The sequence below is a fragment of the Dama dama genome, chromosome 16 (assembly GCF_033118175.1).
Source record: "Dama dama isolate Ldn47 chromosome 16, ASM3311817v1, whole genome shotgun sequence".
NCBI classification, from domain to species: Eukaryota; Metazoa; Chordata; class Mammalia; order Artiodactyla; family Cervidae; genus Dama; species Dama dama.
Genome location: NC_083696.1, coordinates 20454232 through 20470802, shown reverse-complemented (window position 1 = coordinate 20470802; position 16571 = coordinate 20454232). Strand labels below are relative to the sequence as shown.

General features: G+C 42.7%; 1 protein-coding gene across 2 annotated transcripts; it reads right to left on the bottom strand.

Moving 5' to 3' along the window:
- Positions 1 to 1670: 1670 nt before the first annotated feature.
- ALDOB (aldolase, fructose-bisphosphate B) lies at positions 1671 to 15513 on the bottom strand. 2 transcript variants are annotated; one of them, XM_061163520.1, is made up of 9 exons: positions 15357 to 15513; positions 10529 to 10650; positions 9477 to 9688; positions 8394 to 8448; positions 7320 to 7480; positions 6342 to 6425; positions 5276 to 5450; positions 4658 to 4857; positions 1671 to 2201 (listed from the first exon to the last, which is right to left on the bottom strand). In XM_061163520.1, exons 2-9 carry the CDS (start codon positions 10638 to 10640, stop codon positions 2106 to 2108), a joined length of 1095 nt encoding a protein of 364 aa, XP_061019503.1. In that variant the 5' UTR covers positions 10641 to 10650; positions 15357 to 15513; the 3' UTR covers positions 1671 to 2105. The 2 variants fall into 2 exon arrangements, with proteins under 2 accessions (XP_061019503.1, XP_061019502.1); XM_061163519.1 differs by lacking the exon at positions 15357 to 15513 and adding an exon at positions 11291 to 11310.
- Positions 15514 to 16571: the final 1058 nt, after the last annotated feature.

Genomic DNA, 16571 nt, shown 5'->3' with positions numbered 1-16571 from the left:
CTCAACCTTGATTATAAATTTATACCTAACCATAAATGGGAATCTGAGAGGTTTCTTTACAACTTAGGGTCAGTGATGCTGAATAAATGAAAATGTTAGTCACTCAGTCATGTTTGACTCTTTGCAGTCCCATCGACTGTAGCCTGCCAGGCTCCTCTGTCCTGGCAAGAACACTGGAGTGGGTAGTGACTGCCTTCTCCAGTGGATCTTTCCAACACCAGGATCAAACCATGTCTCCTGCATTGCAAGCAGATTCTTGACTGTCTGAGCCACTAGAGAAGCTGAATAAGCTCTAGATAAAAAATTTCTGGCAGGGAAGCTTTGTCACATCAAGTGTTACCAGCATTTAGGACAGTTTAGCATACCAACTACTTGCTGATTGAGTAGATGAATGCAAAAAGAAATCTAAAAGATCTATAGTTCTGGTGGCAGAGGTACTGAACACAGCCTGCTGCCCTGCCCTTACCTTCCTCCCTGACCGTGTGTCTATTACAGGAGAAAAAGACCTAAATTCTAATCTCTCAGCTTTACCCTAAGCCCCTACATGTATGACTGTCTCAAGTAATTTAATTTCTCTAGACTCGGTTTTATCATCTGTAAAATGAGAGCCTTGGATTAAATAACCTCTAAGTAGGTTTGAATTGTTTATATGAACATACTAGTAGTTGTTTTTAGAAAAGTAATACAGCCACATGGAAAGAAGCACTCAAACATTGTAGAAGCACATAAGTAAACATCGTCCCTGTGTTCCATTCCCAAGTCTTTTTCCTCAGAAGTCCCTTTGAATTAATTCTGTCATTTCTCTAAATCATATGTTTATGCCTCTACTTCCTAATTTATCCACTGTAAGTAATATTTGGAAAACTTTGTCCTCAAGACAAAGAATTTAGTTTACTACCTTCTTCTATATTTTTGTTATAGGTAGGAATATTTTAATGATTAAATCCGTTTCCCTTGATATTTTAATAGACTTACAGCACTTTTTTTTTCAAAGCACTACTTCTTATTCCATCAATTTCAAGTAGTAGCCTGACTCTCCATTAAGTAAATTACTGTTTTCTTTGCTTTCCTCCACGTCTTCTCCCCCTTGAATTTCTCAGCTCCTCTCAGTTAAAACATTACTTTTTTTTCACCAAAATCATTACTTTTATATTGTCCAAAGTTATAATTAAATTCTCTCTTGTAACTATGGTTGTCTTTAATGCTTTTATAGGTTAATTCTGAAAATCAGACACCAATAAGCATACTTATGTGAATATTACTTCCTGCAAAACTACGTGGTATGCTTGGACGTGCAGAGGAAGATGCAGTCCTGTGTCACCAAACCTGTGCCACTTGATGAGCAGTGTTCCAAGCCATCAATGTCACAGTGACTGCTTTATTACACTCCATATGTTGTCTGCAATCATTTTACAATGTAGCTTGCTTCACATTATGAATAGCCTTCATTTCTAAATACCCTCAAACTTGAAATCTAGCTTGGTAGTTCTCAAACTCGGCTGGAGCGTGGCCTGAGCATCCTGGGTGTTTTAATTTTGCCAGGTTAGTCCAACAGGTAACCAACATTGAGGATCCTGACGCTAATGGCAGTCAGGTCTGTAGAGTCAAAGGTAATGAAATGTATCAAGTCCTTTGGAAGCAAGAGCACAAAGTAAAACCTGATACAAAGGGAAGGTTTGTAGAACATTTTATTTCTTTGTTTGGTTGCAGCTGTCTCCTTCTTAACCCACCACTGCTAAGACTGTTTAATAAGATGTGCTTCTCTGCACTCGGCTTGGGAGGTGTTTCATTTGGTGATCTGGATGGAGAGCTGGTTCTGCTTTAAAGTCTGTTCTTTTCTGAGATAGACACTTTGGGGTGTGGGGAACTAGAAGCGTTGTCAGGAAACCACTGGGTGAGATTTCATCAGATCCCTGATATTCAGACATGTTTCCATAACTGATTTTTTTCCACGTGTGTCTAAGAATTTAACATGTGTTGTGTTTCCAGTAGTTTCCAACCTAATTTCACCTGATTTCCAGGGTCAGTCGGAAAGTTTTCGTTTCCTTTCAGCCCTCCTACCAAGACACCTAGAGCGCCAGAGCCAAGCTGGTGAGCCTCGGGTTCTAGTAGGTATAGCTGGCAGTGAAGAGCGACTGGGTGGAAGTGGAGCCAGAAGAACCCGTGTGAACATACTGTCCTTTGGCTGCCTGGCTGTTAGCCTAAAACACAAGTGTGAGAGAGGAGACCGAGTTAGAGCAAGCTGAGCTTGACCCTCCTTGCTTCTCATTTGAAACCAGATACACCTTCATGTAGATTTTTCTTCCATGCAGTGGTTTTGCTAAATATTGCTGCTGATACCATTCCTTTTCTTTTATGCTGATACCTTACTTCCTTTTTAAAATCCCAGTTTTCTGAGCATTTCTCAGGCAAGCCTGAACTCTGTGTAACTAAGAAGGTTTCTTTGTAGTACCAGCAATACTGCAACAACCGTCCTAGAAATTAAAGCTGAGAAACTTCTCACTCATACAGTGATAAGGAAATGGAAATCTCAGTTTCAATTTGGGAACCTTGGAATAATTGTTGAGTAGTCTGCTAGGAAACTGACCAGACATATTGCCAAACATCAGGCAAGTGTAGCTGAAGCTTCACTATAGCAAAAAGAAAAAAAATAGTTTTATTAAGGTTTACATTTTCTACATGTATTTGTCCATAAGAATACATAATTTTTATGTAGTTGTTATTGTAATATCATTGGATGCCCTGTGTAAATTCCAATTAAAGTTGACTTCAGAATTATGAAACCTGTCATAACACTCAAATGCCACTTAACAGCACCTGTCTTCAAGTCACTGTTGCCACTTTCTGATCTCTCCAGGACTTATTTCTACATCTACAATGGTTTTTGAAGTTAGGTTTCATGGGCCTAATTAAGCACTTGTTAGAAATGGAAACTCTCCAGCTTGACCCCAGACCTTCTGAATCAGAAACTCAGTGGCTGGGTCCAGCCACCTGCATTTTAACACACCCTTCAGGTGATTTGGATGCATGCTCAAGCTTGAGAACCACTGTTCTAGATGACAAGCTTAGCATCCCTTCTTTTGTGTGGATAACCCTTACTTGCATAATCCCTTCATCATATTTGTTATATCTTCCCACCTCATCAGCCACACACCAGCAGAGCCACACCCATCATCATCAAAAGGTAAAGCTGCTGCTGCTGCTGCTGCTAAGTCGCTTCTGTCGTGTGTGACTTTGTGTGACCCCATAGACCGCAGCCCACCAGGCTCCCCGCCCCTGGGATTCTCCAGGCAAGAACACTGGAGTGGGTAGAAGGTAAAGCACCACCTCTAAAACCTCACACCTCTCTTCCACCTCTGAGATGATGTTTTTAGCTTCTCTGTAGCCTTCCTTTCCTTAGTGCCTTATCATCAAACTTTTGGCTACGCCTGATTCTTTGCCCAGGCTCCCCTCTCATCATCAGCAGCAAGCTGGATAAGGCTATCACTCAAATTTGTCCCATCTCCCTGTTAAACTCTGATTCTTCAACCCTGTTCTTTCACATTTAGCCTCACCTGAATCATCCTACATGCTTAAGAGAGCTGTCAGGAACATTCGGGATCTAGTTTAATGTACCAAACAAATTCATTTCAACTGCATCTTGCTTGATGCTTGGCCATAACCTCTGGTCAATTTCCTGGCAACCACTTCAACAACTATTCCAAGTTCCCCACTGTGAAGACCGAAATCTCCATTCCCTTATCACTTTCAATAGATGCTGTCACCTGTAATCAGTGATCAATCACTGCATCTCTCTACCTCTACAGACTTGATTCCAAACTCATTCTGTTTCTTTTTTGCTATCTCTTCCCTCCTTTCTAAAACCAGCTCTGCCACCTGTATTTAACATTTTGTCTCATGTAGCACTGTTTCCTCTAAGTCTCTGTCCTTTCCTGATCTTTAATCCCTCCTCTGGATCCTTCTGCTTTACATTTAAACATGCCAAGCTCTTTCCTATTTGGCTAAATTCTAAATCCCCTGAAGGCACTGGCTGTGTCTGCTTTGTTCACCCCAAGCCTTGGTTCATAGATACTCAAAAAGGAATGTTAGTAGTTGAATAAGACCCTTCTTTGTCCTCATTGTTCCTGGTAAACTTTCTGTGTCTTTTCCTGACAAGCATCTTGAATGGGTACCTTTTCTTTATTGAACCCATTTTGTTGAGGGTCACTGATATGCCCTTCGATGCCAGTATCTCCAAAGTCTTTTCCCATCTTTATTTTTAACCTCTTTGTAGGGTGCTGTTACTGACCCTTTGAAACTTCGTTCTGTTTGTTCCTAGAATCCTTAGTTCATCTTAATATATATTATCTGCTTGTCTTGGTGGCTTCTCCTCTTCGTCTTCCCAAAACGAAAAGTATCCCATGTTCATTCCTTGGCCCTCTCATTGTCCCTCTAAAGGGTCTCTGTGGAAATTGTCCTTCAATCTGCTAACATCAATTATACTCCCTGTGTGGAGAGTTCAAAACTCTCTCCAGCCTTGACTTTCCTACTAACCTCTAATGCCACAATTTCAAATGCCTGGTAGACACTCTCTGGAGTCCATCATGGCCTGAAGAAAGCAATGAGAGCCAGGTCCCAAGTATCCACTTGATTAAGTACATAAGAAGAAGTGTCTTACCAGGGCCCGCTTCATAAAGGCCTCCTGCGTTGCCTTCTTGTTTTCAGCCTTGCCACCCCATGCAGCCAGTGCACTGGCCTGCAGGGCCCGTCCGTAAGAGAAACTTAGCTTCCAGGGCTTTGGTAGAGGGCAGAGGTTGATAGCATTGAGGTTGAGAGTAGCATCCTCTTCACTCATGCCACCAGACAAAAAGCAGATGCCTGGAAGGAGAGAAGCCATTCCACTCCACTAATCCTGGCTGTGTACCCTGCTTGAGAAAGCAAGCAAGCAAGGAGCCTAAAAGAAATGTCATGTCTCAATCTTTTCCCCACTTGATTTGCATGGGACTAGGTTGGAGAGATTAGCTTGCCTTTGCTGAGGCTAGCTGGGCTGAGGAGAGAAGGGGTTTAGTAAATAAAAGGGCAGTGAAATGTCGAGGAAATCAATGGATTGTATGTATTTTGATGGACTCGGGATAGGTGGCATCATGGAGTTTGAGGGGGAAGTGTTGGCTACCTGTGAGATAGCAGAGATCTGTTTCACGGCTGGAAGGAGAGTCCAGACACATGCAGATGCTTCTGGCACTCCTTCAAAGAATGAGGACTAAGACCTCAAGTTAGAGAAGAAAGAGAATCTTACCGGGAACAGCTGCAGGAACAGTACGGTGGAGAGCTGTAACCGTGGCCATTGCCACCTGCTCTGGAGTATACTTCTTGGTGCAGGCGTGTCCAGCAGTCACCATGTTGGGCTTCAGCAGGGTGCCCTCCAGGTAAACATGGTGGTCATTCAGGGCCTTGTAGACAGCAGCCAGGACCTGAAGGACAAAAGATCCACACAGGGGAAACCCAGAGTCAGCCACAGAGGCACCTGACCATGGCGCTGCTACCCTGCAGGGAAGGAGGATGATGGAATTCCCACACGTTGCTTGGCTGAAGCTTCCCAACCAGCCCTCAGGGTGATGCCTGCAACCGCAGCCAAGCCAGCCTGTCCCTGCTGCCCCTCCCCTAACTGCTCACTGCATGGGCTACCGGATGGCTCTGCTTCCCAGAAGCCCCTCACTCCTTCCTTCCCATTACTCCCTTTGGTCCATTGAGTCTGCCTTGATTTAATTTGCTGGGGACATCCAAATCAGCCTCCATTCTCTATCCCCATAGAAGCTGAGTGATCATAAAAATATAAATTTTAGAGACAGGAGTGCTTTCAGAGCTCATTTCAGTCCACCTTATTTTGCAAGTGGAGAAACTGAGGACTCTCTTGCTTTCTTAGAGATGTACGAATTTAGAAATTCGTGTGTGTGCCATGCTTTTTGTCTGGTGGCATTCGCAGAATGTGGCGAATTTAGAAAGTCATATGTGAAAACATCACCTTCTAATTACATTTTCTCATGGAAGCCTCATCTTATTTTAAAATTTCTTAAACATAATGGAAATGAGGCCCCCAAAGATAATATGACTTGCCCCAGGTCCCACAACTGGCAACATGGGTGCTTAAACCCTAGTGTTGATAGTGCAGATCTTGTGCTTCTTTACAAGGAGTTTACCATGTGTCCCCGAAGTGGAAGGTTTGATAATACCTCCTTACTTTCTCAAAACTACATAATGATTCTAACTGTAGAATACTTTACCTGTAACAGCTGATACATAACAACTGTCACTTAAAAACAGATTTTGTAACCAGCATTGCAACCTTTATGTTTAAGACTTACCTTCTCAGTAACATACTGGCAGTGTTCCATGTCATGGCTGCCATCAGGAATTACCTCCGGTTCAACAATGGGCACCAGACCATTCTAAAGAGAAAGTGGAGGGGACAGAATGAAGCTCTGTCCACTGGGATCTTTTCCTTAAGATATTTAACATTCCAACTGGTACAGGGTGAAGCCCTTATGGAGAAATATCATATAAATGACTTAAAGTCAATGAAAATAAATTTAATGGGATATGTAGTGAGCATCTGTGGTTTAGCCAAAAAAGAACAGTGAGGGAAAAAAAGTTTTCCTGGAAATGGGGTACAGTAAATGCAAACTCTATTTCTGTATCTCATTCTAGAGACTACTCTACTACCTCAGAACCTATATGTCATCCTTTCAGGGCAGGCAAGCTTAAATCACCAGTAAAGGTGGCTCTTGTATGGGTTAATTAAGGAATTCAAGCAATGTTTTCAATTCTGATTGGGAAGCTCCAAGTGCCCACAATTCTGGTAATCCCAGCATTGTACCCACACAAGCAAATCAGACTTAAGTTGGATCCCAGAGGCATTTCGCAACAGGTTGAAAACTTTAGCATCAAGCTACCATCCTCCAACAAATTATTTGAATTGGAACCAGATCAAGGCTGTCACCCTTGAGCTAGGGATTAAGAGGATCATGTCCTTGGCCACGGTGGGGCATAGACATGCGAATGCCCTGACCTCAAGAGATGACTGCCATCAAGACTCAGCTTACAGTGCTTTGGTAGAAGGCCACACTTGATGATGTTTACCTTTTGGATTCATAGCTGACTTATGGAACCAAATCTTACTCTACCACACCTAGTATAAGTAGTAAAAAAAAAAAAAAAATGCCATCAGGATATAGTGGTGAGAGAAAAGGAAGGATCATGTATGGTTACAGTAAAATTAGACAGTTGGGCTTTGAAGAAAACTCTCGCCTACTATATTTGAGGCCAAGAGTAAGGACGAGCACCTGCTGACAGATGCTGGCATAGCGGGCGAGGGTGTTGGCGTTTTCCTGGATAGCAAGATGGGATGGACACTGGTTGTCAATCTTCAGCACAGCACGCCACTTCCCAAAGTCAGCACCATCTTTCTTATACTGAGCACAGCGTTCAGAAAGGCCATCAAGCCCTGAAAGTCATGAGAGAGAAAGGCTTCTTTGCATCCCTGACTGCTACTGATAAAGTGAAGGAGTTCCCCTTTTTCTTAGCATTCAGTCACAGAGCTTGAGGACCCAAAACATCCAGCAAAGAAATAAACATTCCAGTACCAAGTCAAAAGATCTGTGTTTAATAAATTTAATTTTGATATACATATTATATACTCTATAAGACGAGTAAAGGAAACTAATATTTTAGTACTTACTGTGTTCCAAAGCATGATTCGAACTATTTTGCACATCTTATTTCATTTAATAATCATAACAACTCTAATAGTTGTTATACTGTTACAACCTAATAGCCATATAACTCATAGTTGTATATTCATTTTACAGATTCAAAAACTGAGGCTCTGAGAGGTAAGGTAACTTCAAGTTTGAATAGCTAAAGAGAGACAGAGCTGAGATTTAGTCTGCTTGGCTAACCCAATGCTATGGTTTATACCTATCTCTTGGGCAGTAATAAACCTTGCAAAATTATCTAGTGAGTGATGGAAGCAGCATCCAGACCCAAGTGTGTCTGATCCCATAGCTTGGGATCTTTCCTCTTTACTGATGCTAGATTTTTCTAAAATAATATTCCCAAGTATAAAGTATCTTCTCTGTCCAGGGCACTGTGATAAGCATTTTATGTGCAGTGTCTACTTTAATCCCCACAACTATTCTGCAAAGTAGATATTGCTATCCCACTTTAATGGAGACTCAGAATATTTAAGTGACTAGCCTGAGGGCATACAGTTATTAAGTAGAGTAGCTAGGGCTGAAGAACAGGTGTGTGGCTCTAAAACTTGTGTGACATTCACAGTTTGCTTCCCCCCATCACTTCGCTTGTCTTCATTTCTGGTATATGCTGGCATGATTCATATCAGTGGGCAAAATCCTCACCTTGAACGGTGGTTTCTTTGTTTGTTCCTGCAAGCGGAGCAACTCCTTGGTCTAACTGTGAATATAAATAAGTAACAATTAGCAGGTGTCAGGTGTCCCTGGAAAATACAAGCAGAGCCCCTGGTGCTAAATAGTAGTTCTCATCTTTCACAAACCAAGGAGTTGAATTAGGAAGGTACATTAGTCATTGAGGGGACACCGTTCAGCCCACAGTAGAAGTGAAGTTATCTGGAAAGAACGGTTAAGCGTATCAACCCTAAGAGGGTGGAAAGTATGGGAAGCACAGGCCTGGAGTTTGAGGAGCAAGAAGTAATCTGATAGCACCTGAGATGAAGCGGTGCCTGTATAAGAGCCACTTCCTTTAAATGATTCATTCATTTACTCAAGAGACATTTATCGAGCACTGCACATATCAAGCCCTATGCTATTACAGGAGCTGAGAGGAATAGGGATGCAGCCTCCACTGTCAACATAACAGAGGCTAAGGGCATGAGCCCAAGAAGCAGCAGTCTGGGTTTGAACTGGCTCCAATTTTGCCTTGCTGTGGACAAATTATACTGCTCCCTGTAATTCTGTTTTCTTGCCTCATCTATAAAATAGGGATAATAATTGAGTCTATCTCTAGAGGTTGTGAGGAGGAGTAAATGAGCGCCTGGGGTTGTAAGCACTCAACAAATACGAATGATCACTCTTGAGAAGTTCATGACGTTTTGGAAGACCTAGTTACAGTAGAACAGTAAGTGTTTTAGTGGCAATAACTATCATGAACTAAATAATAATGGTGTGACAGGCACTGTTTTACAAGCTCACTTTTTTATAAGAACTTTGTGAGGAAGGTACTATTATTCCCATTTTAGAAATGAGAAAGTGGAGACACAAAGAGATTAAGTTCTTTGTAGGAAAATGGTTGAAAGAAGAAGGTACTGGAAAGGTCTAGAAGAGGATCTGTTTCTCAGTGGGATGGTGAGGATGGAAAGGAGTGAGAAGAGCAATTAGATGATGAGAGTGCTGCTCATGTTGGTCCTGTCCCAGCCTCTGTGTTATGAGTGTGGCTGTGGTGAGATGGGAGCGAGATGTATTCACCTTGATTCCCACCACGATCCCTTTTTCCTTGAGGATGTCTCTGAACAGCTTTCCCTGGCCGTCCTTCTGGTAGAGGGTCTCATGGAAGAGGATCACACCCCCAATGCTCTGGCTGACGGAGCCATCCACAGTGAAGAGGAGTTCGCGGAACTGCCGGCGGTTCTCTTCCGTGTTCTCCACCTTGATCCTTTGCAGGCGGTTCCCCATGGTGCCTACATGGGCGGGTGAAGGCAGCATAAGGAGCAGGCTGGTGCTTCCCTGCCAAACCCCTCCATACCAACCACTGATCCCCACCAGGATGGGCAGCAATGCTCTTTTTATTCAGATCTTCAGAGCTCCTGACAATCTCATGAACAGAGGAGCCTGGTGGACTGCAGTCCATGGGGTCCCAAAGAGTTGGGCATGACTGAGTGACTCAGAGCTCCTCTTTCTTTTTTTGTCTCCCCAGGAAAAGACTTAGCTACTGTCGTGATGCTGGTGAGGAAGCACATGTGCTGGGCGTGTCACCAAGGTATATGCCACCACTGGGTACAAATGGGGCTGCAAGGCCCTCAGGCCTCTTTAGCTCCCCTGGTCCAGCCCTGATCTGACCAGATGTATAGACAGTGGAAGGAGGGGTTAGGCAGGCTCTTGACTCCTCTGACTCCTGTCATTTTATCGGGGGGCCATCGAGGCCCTCCCTTATGCCATCCTGAGCTGCTCTCAGCCACAAGCTCTGCCCCATTCCTGATGCTGACACTTTGCTGCTCTCACCGCCCATCCTTGGCTGGCTTTACACTGACTTCTCATCTGCGGCAGAGGCCTCATCCTGCTTACTGAGTCCCTGGCCTTGCTACAGCTTGGATGTAGGTCTTGAGCCTGTTGACTTGGTTTTCAGAAATCTGCCTTCTGGAATGAGAAGACACAAAGGTCTGTGCTTACTGAGTCTTCTGTTCCCCCTCCTGTGTACATAAACCTTTATTTCCTCTGAGAGGAGAGAGCATGTGATCAAGGTGCCTTTGCTAAGTGGAGGATCAGGGGTATGTTTGTAGTGTGATGTTTCCTACACTCACCTACGGACTCATCTGCAGCCAGGATCCCCTTCCCATTGGCAACAATGCGCCGGGCAGTTTCTGAGAGTGCCTTCTTCTGTTCTGAAGTGAGGGCTGGAAACTGGTGGGCCATGGTGACAGGTCTGGAAAAGAGTGTAGGAGAGTTAGTTGTGAATAGAACTGTGGGTCTTTCACATGGATTCACGCCCAAGACAGCAGGTGTGCAGAAAAGCCCCATAGGCCCCTCTCTACAACTGGCTAAACAAATAAGGTCTGTTCTGTTTTGAAGCCTAAGTAGTTGCAAGTAGCCATAATGGATGAAGGTGGGATGCCAAATGTCAGGGTGATCCTAAACAGAAAGTCTTTCAGGAAATCACTGGCATGACTGATCTTAAAACTCAACCAACTAATGAGTCATCTGCTCAAATCTAACAAACAGGGGTCATGGCAGTAACTGATTGTCTCTCTATTCTCTGGATTCCTGGTGCCATCAGGGGTCCTGGCTGACTTTGATGCCAGGATAGTGAAGCTTTCTGCCTCTGTGGCCATTCCTCATACTCTGTTTGCCTGTAGTCCCACCAGAGTATTGTCTAGGCAGCAAGCTTGAGAGGAGAAACTGCCATTTGGCCTTGAATTTAACCTCCCTTCAGCTTTGGGACGTAGAGGGTGGAGTGCATCTCCTTTTTCTTATCTTCAACCACCTGTGAGACTATCTGGGGCAGACGGGGAGGATTTTTCCTAACCTCTGGGCTGGACGTTCCCATTAGCTCCAAGGATGCCAACCTCATGTGATGATTCCTGCTGCAGTAATTCTCAGCTTCACTGCTTTGGCAAGGACAGACTCTGGCTCAAAAATCCCCTACTCAAGCAACTTCTCAGTCGTGGTCATCTGAAGGGGATCATTGCTCCTGTTTGCTGCCACTTAGGGCTAGTCTTGAAAATGCAAAGTCACAGGATTCTCATCTTGGATGTTAGAATAGGTTGGATTATCAAAGAAAAAAATGGTAGTGAAGATTACCCTGTGGTCTTCTCCTTTCCCCAGTCTCCTGTCCCCTCATATACTCACACACAGGGTAGATGCCCTGTGCTTTCTGCTTCCTGGAAACTAAGGGACCCCTCAGTTCTCATTCCATCCATTCAACAATGAGATAACAAGGACAAGTATTATCTTCATTAATTAATGAACAAGCTAAGACTCGGAGAAGCTAACTGACTTATCCAAGGCCCCACCTAGGATGAGGCAGAGTCCCTCACCCAGTTGTCCTTCCCATGGCAAATCGATCTTGATATTTTGTGTCTGTTCAAAGCAAGCTGTCAGTATTCTACCCCCTGATAGAGAAGTCAGTGGTTACCGAACTAATTCCTGACAAGGTATAACTGATGCCACTCACTGTGGCTACTCTCACTTCAACACTTAACCCCAAGAATAGAACCACGATGCTGTCACTGGGGTACCAGGACAGGTTAGTGGGCAATAATCACAGAGAAGATAATTTTCCAAAGCCCTGTTTATATATTAGTTCCTAAATTGTAGTCAGGGACTGTTAGCTTTGGACCTGATCTCCAGATCTTCATGTCAGATTTAAGCCAACCTGAGGCTGGTGAACTTCAAGCCAAAGTACAAATTTTATCTCTCAGTTTAGATTTCTCCTCTAAAGTTTTCCCCTGTCATAAAGGAGTTGAAAAATACCAAAAAATAATGTTTCCTTAATAAAACAAAATAAAATGTAGCCCAATAATAGCAAATACTATTTATTGCCATGCACTCTGCTAATTGCTTTACATACACTATAAAGTGCACTCCTCACAATAATCTCAAGAGGAGCCAGGCTTCCCCCTTTTCCCCACCCTCTGCCATATAATAGATAAGGAAAGAATGTAAGATAGTTTAATTATTTGTCCAAGGACAAATAGCTAATGAGGCACATGGTGGGATAAGGAGGAATACTACTTCTTCCACGTAAACAGTGAGACTGAAGAAAGGAACTGGCCTTTGGGTGACTCTAATGTCCTTGGTGATTCCCCCCAGAGTACCGAAAATCCTTGAGCTATGTGTCACTAACCCCACACCACATTACCAATTCATAAATATCTGACACGTTTACGCAGAAGTAGATTGACAGACCTGGGTTCAAGGACCAGCTCTGCCTCCTTCTCACTAGGACCATGGGCAAATCGATAACTTCTCTGCATCTTAGCTTACTATGGGTTAAATGGCTGTAATGTCTGTTCTGGTTGTCTCACTGCCAGATGGATCACATGTGACCTGTAAGCAACCTACTTATTGTAGTTGCTTAGAATGTATTTGTGGAATCCATAATAAACATGAGGATGCTTTTTATAAGGCTTTATGAAAATGTCTGGAATCAGTATGTCTCACTTTTTTAATTAAAGAAAAATTCCCTGGGGGACTTCCATATTTCTGTTTACTACCAAGTGATTTTCTTCCGTCTGAGTGTGCTGACTCAACTTGAAAAAAAAAAAAAAACAGAAAAGGTCAAATCAAACCAATACTGTTTATGAGAAGTTAAACTTCTACAGAGGGATTAAAGTTCTGTACCACATCAGCACAAATATTGCTTCTCTGTTAATCATAAAACAGGGTCACAGGCTAATGTTCACCCCTGGATGAGAGGAGGCCAGCTGGAAGTGGGTAATGATAGAGAATGATTTCTCTGCTTACTGAGGTCTCATGCCAACTTTTTATTTTATTTTATTTTTTTTATGCCAACTTTTTAAAAAGTTTGATAGGAAGTTGTTTACATTATATGATTAAGAAAAAATAAAAGCAAGTTTCAGAAAAGTATGCAATACATACTGTCACTCTTTTTTAAATTAAACAAAAATGGTATGCACACATACTGTTTATGGGTCTATATAAGCAGAGAATAACCACACTGAGCTTACTCCTGGGGAATGAAATAGGGTGGGGTGACTCTCATAGTTCATTTTATGGTTTTTTTTTAATGTTTTATTTCTCAGTGAATAAGTTTATATATTACATTATTTACTAAACATAATATATTAACAGGTATAAGTGAAAGTGTTACTTGCTCAGTCATGTCTGACTTTTAGTGAACCCATGGGCTGAACCTCTGTCTGTGGAATTCTTCAGGCAAGAATACTATAGTGGGTTGCCATTCCCTTCTCTAGGGGATCTTCCTGACCCAGGGATCAAACCCGGGTCTCCTGCATTGCAGGCAGGTTCTTTACCATCTGGGCCGCCAGGGAAGCCCCATATTATCAGGTAACACATATGCAAATCTGGGAGAAGGTTGTGAGCACAAACATACATGAATAGAAGGTAACTACAGAAAACAGAGCTACAAGGGAACTCCGAGGGATCTGTATCAACCTTGCTAACTTTAGAGATGAGGAAATTCAGGCCCAGGAAGAATGTGTCTGATACCCCTTCTAAGTGGTGATGTTTTAGGACTGTAATTCACATTCTACTGGCTTATGACTTAGAATTCTTTTTCCAATCCTTCAGCAGAATAACAGATGAAACCCTGCAGTATAGTTTTTTCTGCTTTCTTTAAAGAGACTCTCTGAAAATATAATAACGTGTAAAATATCAATATTTAACTCCTGGAGAATATAAGGGTGTAGAGAATTCATTTGCTTCTCCATGTACAAGGCAGGTGGATTTTCAAGAAGACATGAGGGGCTTGTTCACTGGAAGCCCATGATTGTCAGGCACTGCATGTAGCACTTTCACATACAGATGCAGGAACAAGCCCACAGCTTTGTTATGTATTTGATTCCCTGGTGACAAGTCCAGTGAGACGCGCTAAAGCAGCCTGATCCCTGGTGCCTTTGAACACATGTAGAGCAGCTCAAAGAGACCCGAGTGTTGCTCTTTCCTCTAAACTGGCACCTAAACCAAAGGAACCCTAGACTTACAGCAACTACACTCTGTTCCCTAACCCAGCACCTCAGATCCAGCCTGGGCCTGGATTGTCTGCAGGTGAACCTGGCTTCAAGTGATGGTGGCAGCAGATCAGGAGCCCCTGCTGGATCCACATCAGCTAATGAAACTCTAGGTACCGATAATCTCCTAGACCCAGGGATGGAACCTGGGTCTCCTGCATTGCATGCAGATTCTTTACCATCTGAGTGACCAGGAAAGCCCCAACTATTTAAAGAGAAGTTTATTTTAAAAGGCAACATATCCTCACAACATGCCTATTCTTCAGATAGTAGAACAAATGTGGCAAAATACATCAGCAGCTTTTGATTTTAAATATCTTAAGCTGTAGGACTTTCATACATTTTCTATAGTAGAAAATGTTATAGAAAGTATCCACTAAGGGAAATGTTTGACAATTCATAATCAAAGGACGACTATGCTCTGTGATGCCTGTTCCGTTTTCTCATTTGAGCCGTGGGTGTAGACGAAGGGAAAAACAAGCCAAGAGTTCATTTCTATGACAAAGAAACTTCAGTGCAAGTACTAAGAGGTGTGGGAAGAGAATGTAGAAAATGACACAGGGAGATAGATATGTAAATAAATCATTAGAATAAGCAGTTGTTATGTAGGGAGCAGAAATGAGCAGGCATTTCAAAAACTAAGTAGAATCTAACCAAATAGGACTATTCACGCTGTTTTCCCTAAGCCAAAGACTCAAAAGAGCCCTCTTAGAGGGACTGCTGGTAACTCGATCGGTCTGGATCTACTAGGATGGGTAGAGAGGAAAACAATCGTTTCAACAGATCACCACGCTTTCAGCCACGATCACACTTTTCCTGAAAACAAAAGCCAACAAACGTTCCTGTCTGTGCTTAATACTGTCACTAACCTCTGACTCCCTGGTATTCTTCAGGTAGACAAAGGAGGCTCTTTACTTACAGTTTGAGAGAGGAGAGTCCTCTTAGATCTATCAGAAGCTGTGGATGAGGCAGCAGCTGCCAAATAGGATGAACCTTCGGCAACACCCAGTTTTTATAGACTTCTCACCCAAGTTGGTTTGCTTTTTTTTTTCTGTCTAACTTTTACCCTCTCCTTCCCACCTTGGCCTGGTAGAGAGGTGTTTAACCAGTAACTCTGATTGGCTCATAAACAGCCAATCCTTCTAATCATGCTCACACAACTTCTGTACTTAACAGTGTTAACCCTATAAGGGCCATCTGGAGACCTCGTAGTTCTCAGTCCAGATTCTCCATGTTACAAATGAGGAAACACGGATAAAAGATGAGGAGCAGTCATGCAGCGGTAGATGACTGGGCTCTGGAGTCCACCAAGGAAAACTGGGAAGCATGTTAGCTCAGCTCCAGCACTTACTACACACATGATCTTGGTCAAGGTTATTTTCACTTCTCTGAGCCCAAATTTCCTCCTCTGTAAAGTGGGATCTGAACTTCACAAGAGCATTAAGTGAGTTTGTAAAGTGCCTGCATACAGGAGACACTCAAAGATCCTTCCCAGCCCCTCAAACCAAGCTGGGCTCCCTGTTGCTTTTAATGTCAGAACACAATGTCTCTTTACTGTAGTCTCATTCTCTCTCAACCTTTATATTTTTGTCTTTAAAGTTGGTAAAAACTAGAATAAAACTCAAAGTGATTGATGTAAGCCATCAGCTCCCCTAGTTATAGCACTGTCTGAGGACTAGTTCATTCTACAGGGGTTTTTTTTTCTCTGAGCATTAAACCCAAATCTAATTCAAGAGAAAGCAAATAAAAACAATGTATGCTTCCTAAGGCAAATAATGAAAGAGGCAAAATTTGTGGGGAAATCTAAAAATAATGCAATGACCATAATCACAGGAAAGTATAATTCTCAGAAACATTCTTCTTTGAAATAACTCATAACATAGGAGGAAAAAACCCTCAAAACCAAAGTGCTCTATGGTATACAGTACAATACTATAGTGAGTGAAATATCAAAGAAGTGAGGGGAAAAGAAGCAAAGCCCTGGGTTTAGAGTTTAGGCTCAGACAGCTTCTAAAAGTGGAAAGTGTTACACATTGAATGTGACTATTGAAGGAAACTGAAATGTTTGAAACACAAATTTGAGGCTCATTTGTCTAGGGAAGTTTGGCCAAGGCCTGTCCTAAGGATAACCGAG

What these genes read in the sequence shown, in the direction of transcription:
- ALDOB (XM_061163519.1), bottom strand. An exon ending in GGCTGCAGATGAGTCCGTAG is followed by an intron (nt 9,689 to 10,528) that starts GTGAGTGTAGGA and finishes CCGCCCATGTAG; the next exon opens with GCACCATGGGGAACCGCCTG. An exon ending in CCTTTATGAAGCGGGCCCTG is followed by an intron (nt 2,202 to 4,657) that starts GTAAGACACTTC and finishes CTTGTGTTTTAG; the next exon opens with GCTAACAGCCAGGCAGCCAA.